Below are 21,149 nucleotides of genomic sequence, written 5' to 3' on the forward strand. Positions count from 1 at the left end.
GCTCCCCTTTCCCCTGCGCACCCCTTTCCCCTGCGCACCGTGACCACAGGCGGGGAGGAAGGGGCGGGAAGGACCCACAGGGACACCTGCTGCGTTAAGGCCCGGGCGCAGGGACAGGGACACTTGACGCCGATGCCATGCCCGAAGGCCAGCGCAGAGAAGGGAGGCTAATGTGTTTTAAAACCACTTGGCCCAAATGAAATTATATAATCCAGGAAGGAACAAATCAAGTCGCTGATGAGTTTTTTTTTTTTTTAAAAAAAAAAAAGGAGAGAGAAAGAGATAAAGGCCTCTCTCTCTCTCCTGACACCGCCCGGTGTGGGAGGTGGTGCGGTCAGGGACGACAGGCGGCTTGGGGAGGGCTCTGGGGGCCGCATCCTCCTCCTCCTCCTCAGGGCTATAAAAGGAAGGAGGGGCTCCCGCCCGGCCCCGCTGCACGCGGCCACGCTCAGGAGAAGGAGATCGGGGTGAGTAGCACACCCCGCGTGGAAACCCTCGGGGCACCTGGGCGTGGGGCGGGATTCACCTACGGCCCTACCCGGCCTCCTGGCAGCCGGGCCGGCCCTGAGCAGGACGGGCTGCGGCAGCTGTCCCAGGGGTCGTGCGTCCAGGGCCACCCTGCCCCCCCCAGCCCCTGCTCTCCGACCCCGTCCACGGTGGGGGAGGCAGGTGAAGGCTCCCGTTCACCAGTGTCCTCAGCGCGGACCGGAAACCCCACTGGGCGGGCGGCGACACCCCCCAACTCTCGGGGAAGCAGGAGCCCAGCAAGGCTGCGAGGCTAACACCCTAAGGCGCCCTCACCGAGCGAGGGTCCTGGCCCAGGGGACACCGCCGGACCGTCCGGATGCATCTCTTTGTTACGCTTCAGTGGGGCACCTTCATTTCCTCTCGCTAGGGACCCCGGCCCGAGTGGCGCACCCCGAGGGGCTCTGCAGGGGAGACAGTGGCTGTTCTGAGCAGCTCTGATGGACGGCACTGTCCCTGGGGCTCTGGGAGAGGCCGGGCCGGCGAGGCCGGCAGGGTCCTCCCCTGAAACAGACAGGGCTCTTGGGCGTCTTCCATGGCACCTGAGGAGCCAAGGGTGGAGCAGGACAGGGGTCACCTGCGACGGGTTGCCAGGTCTGCAGAGCGGACGCTGTGTCGGCAGGCCAGGGCTCTACGCCAGCAGGGCCGAGCTGGGCCCTCAGGTCCTGCGTCCACGGCAGCCCCTCCGCCTTCACCGAGGGGGCTGGTCCCGCCCTGCGAGGAGAGGTCCCTGGCGCCGCGGGTTTGTCTTGGAGCCCAGCAGACTGGGTCTGGGGTTGCGGTGAGGGCGAGCGGGCTTGGTCAGGACGGAGGATGCAGGCTCGTCACAACGCCTGGCTGTCCGCTGATGCCGTCCTGCAGGGCAGCGGTGGCGTCAGGGGACCCTGGGATGAGCTTGGGAAAGAACCGTGCATGGGGTCCCAGCCCCTGCGCCCACTCCAGGCTCAGCCCTCCCTAACCCCCCAACTGCACCTGCACTGCTGGGCTCCCTGGGACCCGGGACCATCTCCTCGCGGACCTGCTCGCCTGGTGCGCAGAACGCACGCACGGCCATCAGAGCCTGCCGCACCTCCGGCTCCCCGGCACAGACGGCACGCGGGCCCCAGGCTGCTCCAGAACAGCCCACCTCTGTCCACGCGGAGCTCACTCCTCCCGGCCTTCCCGGTGACGGGGGTCAGGGCAGATGTGGCGCAGCCCGCCAGGGCTGACGCACGCGAGCATCTGGCTTTACCCTCACCGTGCGGAGCAGAGAGCGCGTCCCGGGGAGGGCAGGGGGCGGGGGGCCAGCCTCACCTGCTCAGGTCGGAGGGACACACGCAGAGGTGCGGCTGCGTGCACACGCACCCACACGCTCTGTCACGTGCACAGGTGCATGCATAGCGCGCCGGTACGCGCGTGAACACGCACAGGCCGCGCCCTCACATGTGTGCACACATGTGCACACACATGCAGCGTGCACATGGCCAAGGTCCAGCTTTGTGCACACGCACCCTCACCCCTGCCTCATGTCACTCCCGCCCTCGGCCCCCAGACGGCACCCTCCTCGCCTGAGGAGCGAGGAAGATGAAGGCGCCGAGGGCCTGGCTCCTGTGCCTGCTGCTCCTGGGCCTGGCCCTGCGGGCGGCTGCGGGCCGCGCCCGCCAGCTCTCCATGGAGACCCGCGGTGAGTGCCTGCCTGGCGCCCCCTCTCCCCACCGCCACCCCAACACGGCCCCGCACAGGAGAACCGGGGTGGGTGGGGGTAGGAAAGGGAGGTCGATCCTGGTGTGCTTTCGACTTCCTGTTTCCCGAAGCCACCCCTACGCCCAGAAACGGCCTCGCCAGACCCTCGGGGCGCTCCTTACTTGGGGGAGTCCCGGCGTGGCCTGGTGCCCGGGCAGCAGCCAGCTGAGAGGCCCCTCGGGGAGCTCTGAGCATGGGCACCCGCCCTGCCACCCCTGGGAGCACAGTCATGCCCTGGGCCTACCAGCCCCGTGGGCCACTCTCGTTCTTTCTTTTCCAGCCCCCGACATCAACCCTGCCTGGTACAGGGGCCTCGGGATCAGGCCCGTGGGCCGCTTCGGCCGGAGGAGGGCAGCCCTGGGGGTTGTCCCCAAGCCTGCCCAGCGACCCCGGCCAGCCTGCTTCCACCTGGAAGGCCCTGCTAGGTCCTCCCAGGTCGGGTGACCGCCAGCTCGTCAAGAAAATGACTCCGGAGCCTTCCCTACCCCACCCTCTCCTCTCCTCCTAATAAAAGCACGGCTGTGTCTAGCTGCACATCTACAGTTGTACTGATGACTCGGAAGGTGTTTTCTCTCCTGGGCTGTTAGCCTACAAGGAAACTCGGGGCACAGCAGTCTCTTAGGAAAGAAGAGGCTCTGTGACTTGCCCGAGGGCCCCCGGCACTCAGTAGAGGAGCAGGGGCTCCCCTTGGTCATTTGCAGCCCATACTTCATACCCATACCCAGGCCGCCCTGAATGGCTGGCCAGGCTGTGCACTGCACCGGGCCAGGGGCTGCCAGGCACCACCCTGCGTGGGACACCATCCCCAGAGGAGGGCAGCGCAGACCCCAGCCTGAGCCCGGTCCCTCTCTCAGCCCCAGTACGTTTTTTTAAAGACTTTATTTTTCACAGCAGTGTTAGGTGCACAGCAAAACTGGGCAGAAGTGCAGAGGTTTCCCAGGAACCCCTGTCCCCAAATGCACACTGCCCCCCTCGAGTTATCAACGTCCCCAGCAGAGGGTACGGTTGTCACAGTCGATGAGCCTACCCTGCCACTCCACACGCCCTGGTTCGAAGTGTGCGACGGGGCTCACTCTTGGTGCTGCACGTCCTGTGGGTTTGGATACCACGCAGTGACATGTGTGTCCACCCCCACGGCGCCGCATAGACAGGCTTTGCTCGCTGCCCAGACAGCCCTCCGGGCTCTGCATCTGCACCCCACCTCGCCCCAACCCCAGGCACTTGCCGGTCTTTTTCTCCGCTTTGCCTCCCTTCGTGCTCAGAGACAAGACTCCTGGCTCGTTTGCTTCCCGTCCAGGGCAGGGAGACCGGAGCTGCATGCCAACATACTGAGCTTGACCGTGTGGTCCAGGCAGCTCTCAGCGGTGAGGGTTTTGCTCCTTGTGCGATCAACACGCATCTGTGGGGGGCCCGGGCCCGTGGCCATATCCCATTTCCCAACCAGCCCATACCCCAGGGTTTGGCATCCAGTGACCACGCTTGCCGGGATCAATTGTGACACTCTGGGTCACACGTGGTGACTCTAATTCCCTCCACATTTGTCAGCTGGATTCTGCCAAAGAAGAAGGTATCTTTTTTTTTTCCTTTTTTTTCTCAGTTCCTAATAAATAATTTTTGATGCTCGAATTGTCCTAAATTTGGCCAGTAGGACACCACCCCCCGAAGAAAGATATAAATTTTTAAAGAAAAAGAACAGATCTGGCCAAGTGCAGTGGCTCACACCTGTAATCCTGGCACTCTGGGAGGCCAAAGTGGGAGGATAGCTTGAGGCCAGGAGTTCGAAACCAGCCTGGGCAAAAGCAAGACCCATCTCTACAAGAAAGAGAAAAATTAGCCAGGCATGGTGGCACACGCCTGTAGTCCCAGCTACTCGGGAGGCTGAGGCAGGGAGATCGCTGGAGCCCAGGAATTGGAGGTTGCTGTGAGCTACGATGATGCCATTGCGCTCCAGCCCCAGCAACAGAGTGAGACTCTATCTCAAAAATAAATAAATAATAGGTCTGTGAGCCAGCCCCTCTGGGGAAAGTGGATCCATCCAGAGGAGTTAGATGAGAGCACATTCAAGAGGAACAAGAGAAGAAATGGAAAAGATCAGAGTCACAGGTCACAGGGAGCTCCTACCGGTCACCCGTAAACCTCTCCACGCCTCCACTCCCCACACGGGCACCGACAGCAGCTCACGGGAAAAGCCAGGTCCGAACTCAGGCTCAGCAGGGCTGGAGCCATTTACCCTGAAGCATCAGTGACAGGAGTGTCTGCCAGCCCAGTCTCCATCCCCGTGTGCTCGCAGGGCTGGGCCCTCCTGCCTGTTGCCCCGTCCGCCACACCTGCACCGGGTGGGATGGGGGGGGCGCATGGCACAGTCTCCCCTCACGCATGTGTCACACGTGGGGAGGCTGGTACTGGGAAGCCTGCCACTTCTTTCCTTCTCTGGGGAAACACGGCCATGGTCCTTTTGCTGGACACACACGTGTTGAGCGCCTATGTGCCAGACACTGTAGGCAGCGCTGGGAACCTGCCCTCGCAGAGGCTCTGGGCAGACCATGCCTAAACATCAGGTCCACCTAGGAGGGCTTAGAAATCCCTGAGCAGGTGCATGTGGTCAGAAGCTCCGAATGGGTTGCAGGTGCAAGTTGTAGGTGTGGGGTGCAGGTGCAGGTGTGGAGTGCAGGTGTGGGGTGCAGGTGTAGGTGTGGGGTGCAGGTGTGGAGTGCAGGTGTGGGGTGCAGGTATAGGTGTGGGGTGCAGGTGCAGGGTGCAGGTGCCCGATGCAGGTGTGGGGTGCAGGTGTGGGTGTGGAGTGCAGGTGTGGGGTGCAGATGCCAGTGCAGGTGTGGGGTGCAGTGTAGGTGTGGAGTGCAGGTGCCGGTGCAGGTGTGGGGTGCAGGTGTGGGGTGCAGGTGTGGGGTACAGGTGGAGGTGTGGAATGCAGGTGTGGGTGTGGAGTGCAGGTGTGGAGTGCAGATGCCAGTGCAGGTGTGGGGTGCGGTGTAGGTGTGGAGTGCAGGTGCGGGTGCAGGTGTGGGGTACAGGTGAAGGTGTGGAATGCAGGTGTGGGGTGCAGGTGTGGGTGTGGAGTGCAGGTGTGGAGTGCAGATGCCAATGCAGGTGTGGGGTGCAGGTGCAGGTGTGGAGTGCAGGTGTGGGGTGCAGGTGCAGGTGTGGGGTGCAGGTGCAGGTGTGGAGTGCAGGTGTGGGGTGCAGGTGTAGGTGTGGGGTGCAGGTGCAGGTGTGGAGTGCAGGTGTGGGGTGCAGGTATAGGTGTGGGGTGCAGGTGCAGGGTTCAGGTGCCAGTGCAGGTGTGGGGTGCAGGTGTGGGTGTGGAGTGCAGGTGTGGGGTGCAGATGCCAGTGCAGGTGTGGGGTGCAGTGTAGGTGTGGAGTGCAGGTGCCGGTGCAGGTGTGGGGTGCAGGTGTGGGGTGCAGGCGTAGGTGTGGAGTGCAGGTGCCGGTGCAGGTGTGGGGTGCAGGTGTGGGGTGCAGGTGTGGGGTACAGGTGGAGGTGTGGAATGCAGGTGTGGGGTGCAGGTGTGGGTGTGGAGTGCAGGTGTGGGGTGCAGATGCCAGTGCAGGTGTGGGGTGCGGTGTAGGTGTGGAGTGCAGGTGCGGGTGCAGGTGTAGGTGCAGGATTCCAGCGCAGGGTTGGGCCCCGCCCGCCTGGGTGTGGGAGAGGGAAAGGACAGTCACAAGCCCGGACGATGGGCAGCCCGGGGCTCCAGGACCATCAGAGCCACCCAAGCTCACAGAGGCTGCACAAGAATTCCTGATGGAAAAAGCCGAAGGATACATTGTAGTAAAAATTCTAGCCTGTGACAGAGTGTGAAAGACGGGAGAGGGGCGATCACGTGATCGCGCATTCCAGCATCCCACAGATCTGCGGCTCCTACACTTGCTGTTTCCTGCAGCCACGGCCAGCCCTGCGCACAGAGCTCGGCGGGACAGCGGAGGGTTTGCCTCACTGGTGCTGGAGCGCCACCTCGTGGACATGGGCAGCCTTAGCCTCCGCCGCCCCAGGGAGGGACCCGCCTGCCAGGCACAGGGGTCCCCAGGGTCCCCAGCCCTGCTCGGGTCCCGCCGTGGGGCACGGGGCGGGAGGACACAGCCCAGCACACCAGCGACTCACCCCTCGCATCCCTGATCTGCAAGGGAATCGCCACGTGAGAGACGGTCCCCTGTGCTGGCAGCCGGGCACTGCGGTGCTCAGCCATGAGACCTCAGCTTTCACCTGCAAAACTAAGAAGAAAACAGCCTTGGTGAAGATCAAGGAAGCAGGCCCTCGAGGAAGCTGTTATTTTCTGTATTCGCACTTGGCTTTCCTCGAAGACCACGGCAAGGAAGAGCTCGTGGGCATCTGGTCTGCACTCATCTAGTTCAGGCCAGACTCCAAGGGACACCTGAGCTGTTTCCAGAGCAGAAGCAGGTCCCCAGGGGCCCAGCAGGCACAGGCGGTGGCTCCAGCCGGGACAGCAACGCCGGGAGGGCTCGTTAGGAAGGAGCCGCTGCGACTGTGGTTGGGATGCTGAGAACCCGGCCAGCCCCGCAGAGCTGCGCCCTCCCCAGGCCCCGTGGAGGGGGAGGGGCCACCTGGAGGGCACAGTGGCCCTGTGGTGGCACATGGCCCTCTGAGGGCACACGGCCATCTGGGGGCCTCGCCGAGGTGCGTCCCAGCAGCTGAGCCCACCCATCCCCCGAGGTGGAGCCTGGAGGCTGGGCAGGTGGTCTCCACTCAATCGAGCAGGTGCAGGCCGGGAGGAGCAGGCTGCTCGGGCCCCGTGGGGACGAGAAGACCAGCGAATGGGAGGGATGCTTTTCATTTCTCCTCTGTTCACCCTGCGGTCGACACGCGGCAGCCACCTTTTCAGGTGGTGACAACGTCTCACCGTGTACAGCTCAAACCTGCCGGTCACAGTCCCAGAGGCAAGGATGAAAACCAACATCACCTTCCCAGAAATGGCCACCTTTGAAAGACCTTCACCTTGCCACATTGGGTGACCAGAGAGAGACCCGACAGAAAACGCCATGGGGGCGAACCACCCAGAATGGGGATCTAGGTTTCTCTGTGAAGGCAGGCAGTCACGATGGGGATAGGACATGTCACCATCTGGCAGCAGGTCTGGTCCAGAGAGACGGGCGTGCCCATGGGGGGCCACATTCTTGTTTACTAACGTGAGTCCCTCTAGGCGTGTGCAGAGACACCTGAAGTGACACCAGTCACAGGGCCCTAGGACACGTGCAGGGATATCTCAGTGACACCGGCCACTGGGCCCTAGGACACGTGCAGGGATACCTCAGTGACACCGGTCACCAGGCCATAGAACACATACAGAGACACCTGGAATAACAGCAGCCTTCAGGCTCTGTGCCCTACCTTGTCCTCAAAAACTCACCAGAAGTTAGATTGTCAAAAGCAGTTTAATTTTTAGAGAAAAAAATGCATACGGGGTACAACTCGCATCTCAGCCTGAAAGTCTCCGAATCTTCACGCCAACTGGACAGAAACTTTGCTTCATCAGATTCGCAGCCAGGAGGAGAGAGTGGGAGGGGACCGTGTCCCCCACCCCCAGCTGTCCTTCCCGAGATGCAGATGGCTTGGGCCTCCCTCTCTGCCCTCTGGCCTGCTCCTGCCTCTCCCGCCTCCCAGCAGCAGGTGGGCGCAGCCGCAGGCCAGCACACTGCCCAAGCCAGGTACAAGGCGTGGTCGACCATCACGGTGATCGAACTATCTTTCTGATCATTGCTTCCTCTCCGCCCCGTTTAATTCCTCTGTGTCCCAGGGCGAAGCGGCTGAGAGTACGACAGTCCAGATGGCGCAGGCACAGGCTTCCGGAACCAGGTGGCGTCTGGGCTGACACTCTTCTGGGGGCCACTTGACCCCGGATCCTGCCCGGACAACCCCCACTGGCTTTGGGAAGTGGTTACTGTAAAGGACGCCAACCTTCAGGGCCCTCTGGGCCTCAGGGACGATGCAGCGTCAACGGTGAGTCAGAATCAACCTGGAGCTGGCAGGGGCCCACCCTGAAGACTTGGCGTGGGCTGGGCGTCCTCCCCGAGACCCCTCCTGGAGCGGGGGCTGCTAGTGGGCGCAGCATCTGGCCCGCCTCGTGGGCCCCTCGTTCAGAACCACGGCTGCGTCCCTGCCCGGAGCCTGGCCCTCCCCGCCGCCCCTCTGCGAGAGCTCTCGGGCTGTGGAAGCAGAAGGAGGGGCTGGGTGGGGACGAGAGTCGCCAGGGCAGTCCGGGCCCCTCCTGACCTTTGCCCAGAGCCATGGAACCAGGGCCCCCTCACCCCTCCTGGGCGCCTTCCAGTCCCTGGAGGCATTCTCCTGGGTCCCGGCCACCAGCAAAGGAGACCCAGGGAGGCGGGTGTGGCACGGAGCACCTGCCCCCCGTCTGCCCTGGGCCGTCACTCACCCACAGCGCTGAAGGCCTCAGACACCTGGTGGTTCAGTTTGGCCGAGGTTTCCATAAACAGCAACCTGTTGCTCTCCGCAAACTCCTTCCCTTCCTAAGAGAAACAGCCACAAAAATCCAGCTTTTTTAGTAAAGAGAGAGTTTCTGAAGAACACCTGGTTGGTATTAAGACCCGAGAAACACTTGCGGCCGTGGAGACCTGGTTCCTCCACACGTCTTGTTCAAGCGCTGTCTCATGGTCCCCTGGAGAAGCCAGCCCAGGACCGAGGCAGGGGCAGAGGGGAGAGGTGGCTCCCGGGAACAGGTTCTTCCTGGGGCAGAGCCTGCAAAGGTGAGCGTCCATCACGTGGCCCCCCTGCCCCCACGGCTCTGGCCCCTGTGGGCTCTGTCGCCGGCAAAGACACCACCTGAGACCTGGGGCAGCACGAGAAGGTGGGGGGAGGGGAGGCCTGGTCCGAGCCCACCTGGGCCCTTCCTCCAGGAGCCCGCGTGTTCTGACGGCTGGGTTGGGCCCACGTGGAGAAACGGGAAGCAGCAGCTGGCGCCGCACCACCAGGAAGGAGAGAAGCGTTCACCGGAAGGCCACATCCAGGCCAGGAGTCAGGGGGGCTGAGAAGCAGTGGCCTCCCCGCGTGGGCCTCTCCCGAGGAAGAGGAGCTCGTGCGGACCCCGAGGGCACAGCACAGGCTCGGGTCCCCACGGCAGCCACCCCGCCTGGGGCCACTCCTCCCCTGTCCTGGGCCCACAGAGCCGGTGGCAGTCCTGCCTCCATCCCCACTGAGCTTCTCAGCCAGTAACTTCCACGGCCGTGCGTCTGCACCTGCCGGTCCACCAGCCGTCTGGCCCCACCTGCCCCGCCGCCACCTGCACCGAGGGAGGGCTCCAACTCGGCTGCCCCTCCACGGGCTCCGACTGACACTGTCTCCCTTTGTCCCTGGCCCTCCCCATTCTCCACAATCCTCATGCCACCTCTCTGTCTCTCCATGGCCTTCAAGGAAGCCGGGGCCCCTCTCCTTTGGAGGTGCCCCCCTCTGAGCCCTGAATCAGCCCTTCCTTGGGCGGCCGCTGGCGTGTGTGCAAGTCTCCCCACCAGCTACTTGTCTGCAGCTTCCCACACGGTCCTCGTCCTAAACGGAGTAGGGAGGGAGATGCCATGGATAACCAACAGCATCACCAGGGCAACCTGGTGTGAGTGTGCAGGTGTGCGGGTGTGAATATATGGGTGTGCAGGTGTGAGTGTGCGGGTGTCCATGTGTGGAGGTGTGGAGGTGAGTGTGTGGGTGTGTGAGTGTGCATATATGAGTGTGCAGGTATGCAGGTATAGGTGTGCAGGTGTCTCTGTGTGTGTGCAGGTGTGAATGTGCGGGAGTCCATATGTGAATGTGTGGGTGTGCAGGTGTGAGTGTGTGGATGTGCAGGTGTGAGTGTGTGGGTGTGCAGGTGTGGGTGTGCAGGTGTGGGTGGGCAAGTGTGAGTGTGTAGGTGTGCAGTTATGAATGTGCAGGTGTGGGTGTGCAGGTGTGAGTGTGTGGATGTGCAGGTGTGAGTGTGTGGGTGTGCAGGTGTGGATGTGCAGGTGTGAGTGTGCAGGTGTGCAGTTATGAATGTGCAGGTGTGGGTGTGCAGGTGTGAGTGTGTGGGTGTACAGGTGTGGGTGTGCAGGTGTGAGTGTGCAGGTATACGGGTGTGAGTGTGTGGGGGTGTGCAGGTGTGGGTGTGCAGGTGTGAGTGTGTGGGTGTGCAGGTGTGGGTGTGTGGGTGTGCAGGTGTAGGTATGTGGGTGTGTGGGTGTGTGCAGGTGTGGGTGTGCAGGTGTGGGTGTGCAGGTGTGAGTGTGTGGGTGTGCAGGTGTGGGTGTGTAGGTGTGAGTGTTAGTGTGTGGGTGTGTAGGTGTGGTTGTGCAGGTGTGAGTGTGCAGTTGTGAGTGTGCAGGTATACGGGTGTGAGTGTGTGGGGGTGTGCATGTGTGAGTGTGTGAGTGTGCAGGTGTGGGTGTGCAGGTGTGCAGTTGTGAGTGTGCAGGGGTACAGGTGTGACTGTGCAGGTGTGTGGGGGGTGCAGTTGCGAGTGTGCAGGTGTGCAAGGCCTGGACACCGAGGTGGACAGACTCTCTGCTCCCTGGACTTCACAGGGTCACCAAGCGGTACCTCAAACGTGACCTCCCGCTCCTCGCTGAGGTCTATCTTGTTGCCGACCAGCATCACCACGACCTCTCCGGGGCGGAACTCCTTCTCCAGGTCCCGCAGCCACTGCTGGGCCTTGTGGAAAGACTCCTAGGAGAGAGAAACCCTCGTGTCGGACGCAGCTTCCAGGTGGCCTTCATCGGCCACACCTGGCAGGAGGCAGGTGTCGCCGGTCCCACTGTGTGAAACGTCTCGGGACCCAGCTGGCCGCGGACGGACCCGCCGGCTGCTCCGCCCTGAGGAGAGGGTGGCCAGGTCTGCTCCTGCCCGGGCCACCTGTGCGGCCAGGCAGACTGCCGGGACACACCTCAGCTCCGTCCCACCACTGGCCCAGGAGACTGGCGGCCACGGGGGGTTGGGGTCAGGCCCCAGCTCCTGAGGCCTCCACCCCGGATGTCCTCAAAGGGTCACTTTGTGCAAGAGTTTTGGGGTGGCCACCACCCCAAATCCTGGCCCTAACTGCGGTAGCCCTGCAGACCACGTAATGGGGCTCCCCCCTAGCCCGGCCAGCCCCTCCCCACCCTGCAGAAGCCAGCGCTCCCGCAGCCTGTCCTGCCACCCCGACCTCCCCAGACCCCACCACAGGCCTCCCTGCTCACTGCCCTCTGCCACCGCCCAGCCCCACCCCGCACGGCCAGTCCCCGCCTCTCCCGCATGTCAGCTTCCCTTGTCACGCCTGACGTGTGTGCTCACTGGCATTTAGTGTCTGCCCGGGTGACGTGCTCTGCAGAGGAGCGTTACAGAGATGTGCAGACTCGGCCCAGCCCAGCGGCACTCAGGGGCCACTGAGGGTGGACAGCAGTGCTGTGTTTGGGCTGTTCCGGGAGGACCAGGGAGGAGCAGAACCCAGCTGTGGAGTAGGAGGAGGAGGAGGAGGAGGAGGAGCTGGCAGGAGGGCTCCCTGGAGGAGGTGGCCAATGCCCACTACCGTGGTCCTGGTCCCATTCCTTGCTGTGATTACACTACAAAGCACCCGCTCCGGCCACGATTCCCTCAGAGGAGCCTCCCCCGCCCCTGGGAAAGAGAGGGCAGCCGCCTGGAGGAGCAGGGTGAGGACGCGCCCCACCTTCTTGGTGACGTCGTACACCAGAAGCGCGGCGTTGGCGCCCCTGAAGTAGAGGTGGCAGACGCTGTGGAACTTCTCCTGGCCGGCCGTGTCCCAGATCTCAAGCTTCAGAGACGAGGCCCCCACCTCCACCACCTTCGTGAAGAAGGCACCTGAGAGGGGTGGGGGGCGAGAGGAGCTTCGCTTAGGACGAGGTTCCCACCTGCGGCTCCTGGCATGTCACCTTCCTGCACAGGGCCCGACATCGGCAAGTGCACACACAAGCACTAGGTGTCACCATCCTTCCAGAAGATGTCACTAAGAAGGTGTTTGCAGCCCAGGGACTCAGGCCAGAATTCCCCTGCTGTGACCGGTTAGGATTCAAAGGGGGCGGTCTGTGGGCCCCCCAGGTCTGCCCCTCCCCCCCGCCCTGGCCAGGCCCCCTCCTGCCGTGGACCCAGGCCTTGCTGGAGGGGGCAGGCGGGAGGCAAGGGCCGAGCTGAGCTGGAAGCTGCACCAGCCGCTCGGGATCCCGGCCTGCTCCGCCTCACTCCTGCCCGGTCCTGTGGCGGCCAGGGAGCCACCTGACTTCTCGGCTGGGGACCAGAGCCTGTCACATTCCAGCTCTGGAGGACGGCGTCTTGCCCAGAACCGAGCCCAGTACCCGTGGCGTGCCCCGCTGCTGCAGAGCCCTGGGAACCCGGGGGTCCTGCAGCCCTCCCGAAGCCTGGACCGCCCTGCGCGGACACGGCACCACCTTGGACAGGGGGGTCCTCGGCCCGTCCTCACGCTCAGAGTTCGGGGGTGTGTGTCCACAGAGGGAGGGAGGGAGGGTGGCACGCAGGGTGACGGCTGTAAGCCACCCAGGGTGACAGCTGCCTTTCCCGGAGAGCCCCGCCAGGAAGGCGTCCCAGCCCCTCCTCCCAGGGAAAGCATCCCATCGGGTGGAGGGAACGGGGGGCGCCGTGCCCCTCACCCCTCTGTTCTTTCATTCCTCCACCCCACAGTCACTAAGCGCCCCCTGACCAAGCACTGGGCCGCCCTGAGGGCACTGGCACCCCACCCTCCCCACAGGAAGCCGGTGTCTAGCGACAGAGGACATGGGAGTGTCGGCCTTCGAGGGTCTGTGTGCACCACAGGCCACTTTCCCCAAGCCACAAAAGCTAAAGGAATGATTCTGTTCCATTCCCCTTCTGGAGAGTGGCAACATCCACTCTTTATAATGATATATGGCAATATATTAATGCAATCACTATAATAACATAGCTAATAATTTATAGCTATGTTATATAATAAACAAAAAAATGATGCTTATAATAATACAGTAACATCCGTGTACCGGGCCGTGGAGAGCCCGTGAGGACACGTGTGACGCAGACGCTCAGACCAGGGGCCCCAGCTCCCACGGGCAGGGAGGGCTCGCTCCCTGCCGAACCCCCAACGCCCAGCCTCTGGCTGGCACACAGTAGGTGCTCGGTGAATGAGCGCCAGGCGTGGGGCTGGAGGCTGACTGAGTGAATGAAGGAGGAGCGCCAGCCCCTCCGTTCTCGGCCCCACTGGCTCTCTCCCGGCCGAGGCCCGCACCAGCCTGTGGCACCCACGGCCACCAGGGTAGGAGCAGAGACGCGAAGCTCCGGTCCTGGGACAAGGCAGGGCCCCGCCGTGGGACAGGTCCTTCTCTCTGGAGACAGCGGGTGACCCCAGGCCTGGGGAGGGAGAGACTCCAGCCACCCAGCAGGAGGACAGCCCCTGAGGGGCCAGGCAGAGGACCAGGAGTAGAGAGGAGACACCCAGGCCTGCCCCGAAAGCCAAGACCCCCTGGGACCCTCCCTGGGCACAGCCTCTGTCCGCCTCCTGCCAGGCCCCGGGACAGAGAGGGCGGGCGGCTGGGACAGCCCAGGCAGGGGCGAGGGGCACTGGCCCCTGGCATTTCTGGGAGCAGGGGCAGGCGCCCTCCCTCTAAAATGCAGACAGCCCAGCGTCACCCTGACTGCTAAGTGAGTGCGTGAAGGAGGAGGCAGCTCATCTGCTGGGACTCTGCACGTGGCATCTCAGGAGGATGCAGGGCAGGCGGGTGCCCACAGCCCACGGCGCTCCAGAGACATTCACATCTGAGAGTCGGGACATGTCAGTCTCTGTAAGCAGCACGGTGAGAGGGTCTTCCCTCCCTGCTACCCCCCGCCACAGTCCCCCAACCCAACCCAGGCCGGGCCGGTAAACCGAGTCCAGGCGGGAAGGGAGACGTGCTTTAAGCAAATGAGCCAAGGGAGCAGCATTAGCAGGAGGGCGACCTGGGCGGGGGAGAGGCCGGAGCCTGGGAGGCTTCTGCTGGGTCCCCCCACCCCATAACCCCTGACACACCCAACCCTCTGGAGCCAGAGACCCTGAGCTGAATCTCCACCCCTGCAGACCCGGCTGGCTGGTGGGAAGCCAGGGGGTTATACATCCTTCCGGACTCTGCACGTGTGCCTGCCCTTGACCGACTGCCCCCACCCCACGTGTGCTGGGCACACCCAGCCCGAGGCTCCAGGGCAGCGTGGGGACTCCAAGGCAGGCCTCGTCCCCACCCACGGGTCGGCGGCCCTGGCCTCTGCCCCTGCACTTACATCCCACGGTGGGCAGGATGCTCCTGAAGTCGTCCTTCACGTAGCGGAGGGCCAGGCTGGACTTGCCCACGGAGCCGCTGCCCAGGAGCACCAGCTTGAACACGCAGGGCTGGCCGGGGTCGGCCCTGGGCGGGGGGGTCCCGTGCGCCTGCGCCATGCCCTGCAAAGAACCGTGCAGACTGAGGAAGGTGGACTGTCTGAGGCCAACTGCTCCCTCCCGGGGCTGCTTCCCTGGCCGATGCAGACGGCCGGGAACAGGGCTCCAAAGTCACAGCCCACCCGCACTGGCAGCCCTGCTCCACCCTGCACCACGTGCCCCAGCTCCCCCTCTACAAAGTGGGGTGCACAAGGTCTCCCGTACAGGCCCGTTGTGAAGAACAAACACAGCTACTCTTGGAAAGTGCCCGGCACAAGCCACCGCAGACCCTGAAAGGCAATGACTGCGTGTGGCGGTCTCACGGCTCACTGTCCTCATCTGTCACTTCTTTTTACGAATCTGTTACTTATTCCAGCAAGTGTCTGAAACACCCGAGAGGTGAAAACTATCTGAGCACCTCTTGGTTGCCCGTTCATGGGTTAAAGTTGGTGCTTCAACGATGTCAAAACATTCCGGTTCTTCCCATCGCGTCTAAAGCCTCCGTAGCCGCAGCTCTGTGCCCCGGAGGAGAACCAGCTCTGCCTTCAAAACACACACGGCTGAGTCTGCATAGCTGTTCATCATGGAAAGTTCCGTGCACACACCACCCCAGACAGAACGGTCTGCTGGGCCCAGGAACCCACCCCCCTCTTCCCCAGTAAGCACCTCTGGCCACAATGTGTCACCCACGTCCCCGGACCCTCCCCCCCTTATGTTGGTGCAGACACCCCATCCTCTGTGCATCTCAGGAGAGACGCGTATATTCTCTTTTTCTTTGCAGTTGACTTGCTGAAGAAATCAGGCTGTCCTGCAGTTTCCCGGAGTGGATTTTGCTGATTGCATCCCTGTGCTGTCACTGCATACGTTCCCGTGTACCCCGTATTCCCCATAGCTTGGCGGCTCAGAGCAGAAGCCTGATCAGATACGGCTTGTTTTGGCAAGGATGCCGCGAGAGCGTGGCTCGCACTTCCCTGGGGTGGAAGTAACGCCTGGCTGTATTCTTGCAACGTTAGCGGTCACTGGAGGTCATGGCCTGGACCGGAGACTTCACTACGGGAGCTGCAAGTGGTGACACTCTAATGTCATCACTTTCTCTTTCTCTTTTACCCGGATGGCTGCTAGCAAGAGAAACCGCCCCTAATCGGTATCCAAACCCATCGAGGGTGCAGCTCGTCCTGGGAACGGGGTCCCCTCTCCCTCCCTCGCCACACCCGCAAGGAGGACGGGGAGGAATTTTGAAAAGGAAGAAGAGAATCGGGAGCAGCCCACGTTCCTTCTGTGTCCCGACGCACAGCCACGGCCACGGCCTGCCGGGTGCCCCTCAGGGACGAGACGGGAAGAACCGAGTTTGGAAGCAAAGTCTCAGGACAGACAGGACTGAGTCCTGAATGCCAGTGAGACTGATCTGGCCGGACAGCGACTGCAGGGGTGTGGCGTCTGGAAGAGAAGGGTCTCGGGTGCTCCTCCCCGGGGGTGCGGGAGAGGGGGTCTGTGGCTGTTGAAGACATGCCTGGAACCGCGTCTCAAACGAGAACACACTCAAGTTTCACTAGCAAGTGTGATGCCAGTTTCAGAGAAGGATTAGAAAAATAAAATTGTTTTAAGTCTTCCAACCATTCTTTTTAATACACCCCACCCCCACCCCCAGTATGCAGCCAAGGCTGAGAACCACTGCCAGGACTTTGTCTAACTTCTTCAGGGCTGGGCTCAGTGCCTGGCACATAGTAGGTGCTCAATAAATAGCCAAGGAAGGGATGCGGGAATAAGACCAGCAGCACAGAGGAAGAGCACAAGACCCAGCACCTGTGTTCTGAAATATTTTCCCGAACTGAGGACAATTCTCAGGGCCTGCTGTGGCTCAAATGTGTCCCCTACAAAGCAGGTGCTGGAAACTTAATCCCCAATGCCATAGGGTTGGGAGGTACGGCCTAAGGGGAGGTGTTAAGTTCATGAGGACTCCACCCTCGTGAGCGGATTAATGCTGATTCCGAGAGGGCTTGAGGCTGTGGGTTCCATCCTCTCTCCTGCCTGCTCTCCTGCCCCCCCCTTCCACCGTGGGAGACGCAGCGAGAAGGCCCCCGCCACATGCAGGCCCCTGACCTTGGGCTCCCCAGCCTCCACTACAAGGAGTAAGTCTCTGTTCTCTATAAATTGCCCAGTCTCGGGTGTTCCGTTACAGCAGCACAAAATGGACGAGGACAGGGCCTAAGTCACAGTGAGCGTGGCTGGAGCAGGAGCGGCAGCAGCTGAGAATCTGGCTGTGTGAGCTGGGGACAGGTTCTCAGAGCCCTGCCCAGCCCTGCCCGGCCCTGCCCGGCCGCCCACAGGCCCACGGCTGCCCAGCCAGCGCCCTCCCACGGCCCCCTCTGCTGCCCAGCGCCCACTCGCACACACAAAGCCCGAGGCAATTCCTCCCCCAGAGTGCCACCCACTGGTAGAAGATTAAACGTAAAGGTGTTGATAAAATAAACAACACCGGCATGCAGGAATGCACCTCGAAAACTCAGCTAGCCCCCCAGGAAGGAAACGTGCAGCCCCCTGATCCAACCCTGCGAGCCAAAGCACACAGCAGAGTCCACATTCCAAATGAAGCGCCGAGGACGACAGCAGAAGGGTGTTGTCCCCAAGTCCGGATACGGCCAGGGTTTGTCCGTCTACTTCGCTGTCTAGTTAAGGGGGATTTCAAGCCCCCCCGGGTGTCCTCGCTTCTCTCCACTCGGGTTGGTGCAAACCTGTCTCCTGCAGCAGCCTTCTCACCTGTCTCGCAGCTGCCAGCCTTGCCCACCCCACGCCACCCTCCACAAATAGCAGTCGATGGATGGGCAAAGCCCCCGCCGACACGGGACCTGCACGTCCCTGTTCCTCTCCTGGGCTGAAGTTATCTCAGTGTTTGACTCTACATTAATTGGACTAATTATTATGTAAGGACCTATCTCTCTTACTGGGCTGTGAACCTCTAATGAGATTTCATTTATATAATTATTGTCTTAATATCTTCTCTTCCTCCTGGGCTGTAGCCACTAACAAGAGCAGGGACTGCATTCATTGAGTATACAGTGGGTGCTCAATAACCATCTCAGGAATGCAGGAGGGGGTGGCTTACCAAGAAACCTTAATGGGACAGGCATGACGCTGCCACCTCATGGCTTTACCTCCGGTCACACCCGAGGCCCTTGTCCAGCAGGGAGGCAGAAAGGGGAAGAAGGACCCCAGCAGCCGCCGAGACAGGCGCAGCTCCGAGTGGCCAAGAAGGGAAGGCCACACTCGCCGAGGCCACCCTGCACACGGCGCTCAGGTGAGGCTGCCGGGAGTGGCTGGCCGAGACCGGACCCCAGGCCCCCTCCACGGAGAGAGCAGGGTGGGGACACCCACGGGCGCCTGCCCAGGCGGGCTGCACAGCTCCTACTGACACTGGACCCCCCGGGGTCTGCGTTACCCCGGCTTGCAGGGAGGCTCGGCGGAGGCTTTTCCTGGACAGAGACGCGGAATCAAAGCCCGAGCAGGCGGCCTCCGCCTCTGCACTGCACTCTCGGGAGCTGGCGTCACTCCGGCCACCTGGGGAGAGTGGCAGGGCGTGTTTCTGCATCACGATCACCTGCCCCGGGCACCTGAAACGGCTCAGTGGTAAGCTCAGCGGCGAGTCATAACTGATAAACCCCTTTTAGGAATGGAGCTTCGGAACTCTGCAGGCCACCCGGGGCTAACGCCTTGTTTCTGGATAGAAGTACGCAGGGCACCTGCTTGGGCGGAAACATCCCGTCCATCTGCACTGTGATTTCACCCAGAGAGAAAGTCCTAACACACCTGCAGCAATGCGTTCTCGAGCGCCTAAAGATGCCCTTCCATGTTCTCCTTGCTATGTATTCACACAGATTAATGAAAACCACTCATGTCATTAAAACCGATGGCCCAAAACATGCCAGAATTAAGCAAATTGCAAACAGATGCACCGTTACCATAATACCAGACAGCAGCATCTCAGTCCTTTGACAATGACACTTCTCTTTGTTTAAAAATATATCTTTTACTATAAATATAAACATATAATTGTCAATATTTTCAAAAACTATTTATAATACAGTCGCAAATGGGCTTTTGCCTACTTTCTTCTAGTCTTTTTCCTTCTGTGATTCTTAAAAACAAACCGAATCCATAGTGTTAGCATAAAATTGTATATCCTACCTTTAAAAAAAGACTTCAGAAACTTAACATTCCTACAAGTATCGCGATTTGCTGACCCATTTCCCTATTACTAGGTCTTTACTTGGTTTTGAATTTTTTCTCCGTGATGAAATGACTGTGCTGAACATTTTCGTGTGTGACCTGTGTGTGACCGTGTCCCGAGCTTCCCATAACGAGAGGTTGTGCCCTCTGTCCAAAGAGAAAACTGCTCATGTGGCCCCGACCTGCCTCCAGAATCTAACCAAGGTGGGTTATCAGAAGTCTCTCGAAGGCAAAGGAAGGTGTTCTCAGAAATGCCGAGTGCACGGTGAGGGCCTCTCTGCCGATCTTGATTTGGGCCTTCTCCATCTCGTACGCCTCCCCCACTCCAAAGGAAAAGAGCAAAAGACAGCAACCCTCAAACTAGTCTTTTTGGAGGAGGGAGGCCCTTCCAGGGAAGGGTCTGGTGGGAAGAGTGTGCCGCTCAGGCGTGCCCGTGGGCGCCACTCTTGCCCAGGTCGGGAAGGACACCGGGAGGGTCCCCAACACTGCATGGCTGTCATAGCAAGGCGGCCATTTGAGACAGAGGAAAGACAAGCTGTAGATTTCAAGAGGGAGAATTACAGGAAACCCTGACAAGCCCTGTAGGCATCATCAGTCTGTAAAGACCGAACATTTTTGTGCCATCTGAGATGGATTCTTTGAAGGGCTTCTCTTCATTGCCAGTACTTTTTCGCTCGAGGCCTTTAACTGAAATTTTCCCAAAGGAAAACTTAAAAATAGGAGTCTCCTTCCGAGAACCCGACCTACTGAGCCACCAGGGCTGCAAACGAGGACACCTCTGGCCTCGAGTAAAGCAAATGCCCCTGTCCCTGCTTTGCAGCTTTGACTCCGGGCACTCGGGCACAAACAGAGCCACACAGACACTCACAAACACACACTGAGCCACAAACACGTGTGCGCACACACACACGAACAGACACCCAAACACACACAGACACTCTGCAAAGCGCACAGAGGTTTAAACAATGACTCACCTGTCCCCAGGCCTGGTCACTTCCAGGGAGCCTGACAGTGGGTCATGGCCGGGTCCTGCAGGGCCTCCACCTGCCTCCCTCTCACCTCCCTTCTGGCCTGGGGAAGGTCTGCTTCCCTCTACAGGCGGGCGGGGCGGGGGCCGTGGAGGGACGGGAGCAGGCTCTTAGCCGGTGGCAAACAGAGCCCCAGAGCGGAAGTCAGCAGCAGGAGCCGTGGGCCGGGTGGTGCCCGCCCTGCCCCCAGCCCCAAGGTCAGGCCTCTTCCCTTCCCGAAAGGCTCCGGAGCAAAGTGCACACAGTCATGTGGTCACCTGGGGCCAGGAAGGGCGGGAGGCTGGACCGCAGAACAGGTGATCTGGGAGCACCTGGGCACCCAGCCGGAAGTCACATTCCTGTCCTGTTTGTTGGCATTCACCTCCCGCCCGGTTTCTCGGCTTTATTGCAAGGTCTTTCTTTGGTGTCTAACATTTTCCTTGGCTCCTTCCCCAGAGATGGACTGAATCTTTGTTGCGATTGAAAACTAACAGTCTAGGAGAGAAGAAAGCATTTTTGTCAAATGAATGAATTCCTTCAACAACGGCAGAACTTTCCGGGCCCTGCATCCCGACCCAGAGGCAGCCGGGGGTCAGCCAGGTGCAGGAGTCACATCCTAGGCCTGGTGCCACCTGGGGCGAGGTGGGGGGGGTGGTCCTGCAAGCAGGAGAGACGCAAGGGGACCTCCCAAATTGTTCTCGCAACTGTAGTCCTGGAATGTCCTGGCTTGGTGGTAACAGAATAAATCTTATCTTCCAGATAAGATTTTCAGAGTATCTGAGTTTAGTGGGGGGCGGGGGAGAGGGTGGTTGGCCAGAGGCTGAGGAAGATGGCAATTTGTCAGCTTTGACTGCCAGTGCATGAAATCAGCATGCAGGAAGCTAGCATCTTCCTGTTCTCACTGCTCTCCTTAATTTCTAGTTTGGGTCCGCTCCCACTCCCCTGCTGGAAATGAGTTGCCTCAGTTTCCCCAGGCCTTATGTGGAAGGGGGGACACCTGCCCTGGGCTCCTGCTCTTCTGTCATCCCTGCAGGACTGCGTTTCTCGGCTGCATCTGCACCCCCCAGGGGCGGAGGATTCTTCCTTCATGCGCCGCCTCCCTTGATGAGCCAGCACGCCTGGCTGGGCTCTGGAGGCTCAAGAACCTCCTCCCTCTGTGAGCGACTGTCCTGTCCCCTGCCCCAGCCCGAAACTCAGGTCCCGGGAAGGCTGAGGCGAGCTCCAGCTGCAGCTCGCACGATGGAGGGGCAATGTGCTTTTTCTCCTCTGGCACAGAGGGTCTGCTCCGCCGT

The 21,149-nt window shown here is 61.0% G+C and overlaps 2 protein-coding genes across 2 annotated transcripts; one reads left to right on the plus strand and one right to left on the minus strand.

The window, feature by feature from the left end:
* The first annotated feature begins 2,088 nt into the window (after positions 1-2,088).
* Positions 2,089-2,691, plus strand: PRLH (prolactin releasing hormone). The gene is made up of 2 exons (XM_012755605.2): positions 2,089-2,188; positions 2,528-2,691. Exons 1-2 carry the CDS (start codon positions 2,089-2,091, stop codon positions 2,689-2,691), a joined length of 264 nt encoding a protein of 87 aa, XP_012611059.2.
* Positions 2,692-7,639: 4,948 nt separating this feature from the next.
* Positions 7,640-20,094, minus strand: RAB17 (RAB17, member RAS oncogene family). Its single transcript, XM_012755730.3, has 6 exons — positions 19,825-20,094; positions 14,491-14,650; positions 11,906-12,057; positions 10,804-10,929; positions 8,657-8,750; positions 7,640-8,429 (listed from the first exon to the last, which is right to left on the minus strand). Exons 2-6 carry the CDS (start codon positions 14,645-14,647, stop codon positions 8,320-8,322), a joined length of 639 nt encoding a protein of 212 aa, XP_012611184.1. The 5' UTR covers positions 14,648-14,650; positions 19,825-20,094; the 3' UTR covers positions 7,640-8,319.
* Positions 20,095-21,149: the final 1,055 nt, after the last annotated feature.

This window comes from Microcebus murinus, chromosome 8 (assembly GCF_040939455.1).
Source record: "Microcebus murinus isolate Inina chromosome 8, M.murinus_Inina_mat1.0, whole genome shotgun sequence".
In the NCBI taxonomy this organism is placed as follows: domain Eukaryota; kingdom Metazoa; phylum Chordata; class Mammalia; order Primates; family Cheirogaleidae; genus Microcebus; species Microcebus murinus.

Bases quoted from the DNA above. Each gene is read 5' to 3' on its own strand.
- RAB17 (XM_012755730.3), bottom strand. From the start codon at position 14,647: ATGGCGCAGGCGCACGGGACCCCCCCGCCCAGGGCCGACCCCGGCCAG. The intron at 12,058-14,490 runs GTAAGTGCAGGG...CACCCCTCTCAG, and splicing joins CATCCTGCCCACCGTGGGAT to GTGCCTTCTTCACGAAGGTG. The intron at 8,751-10,803 runs GTACCGCTTGGT...TGTTTCTCTTAG, and splicing joins AGCGGGAGGTCACGTTTGAG to GAAGGGAAGGAGTTTGCGGA.
- PRLH (XM_012755605.2), top strand. From the start codon at position 2,089: ATGAAGGCGCCGAGGGCCTGGCTCCTGTGCCTGCTGCTCCTGGGCCTG. The intron at 2,189-2,527 runs GTGAGTGCCTGC...TTTCTTTTCCAG, and splicing joins GCTCTCCATGGAGACCCGCG to CCCCCGACATCAACCCTGCC.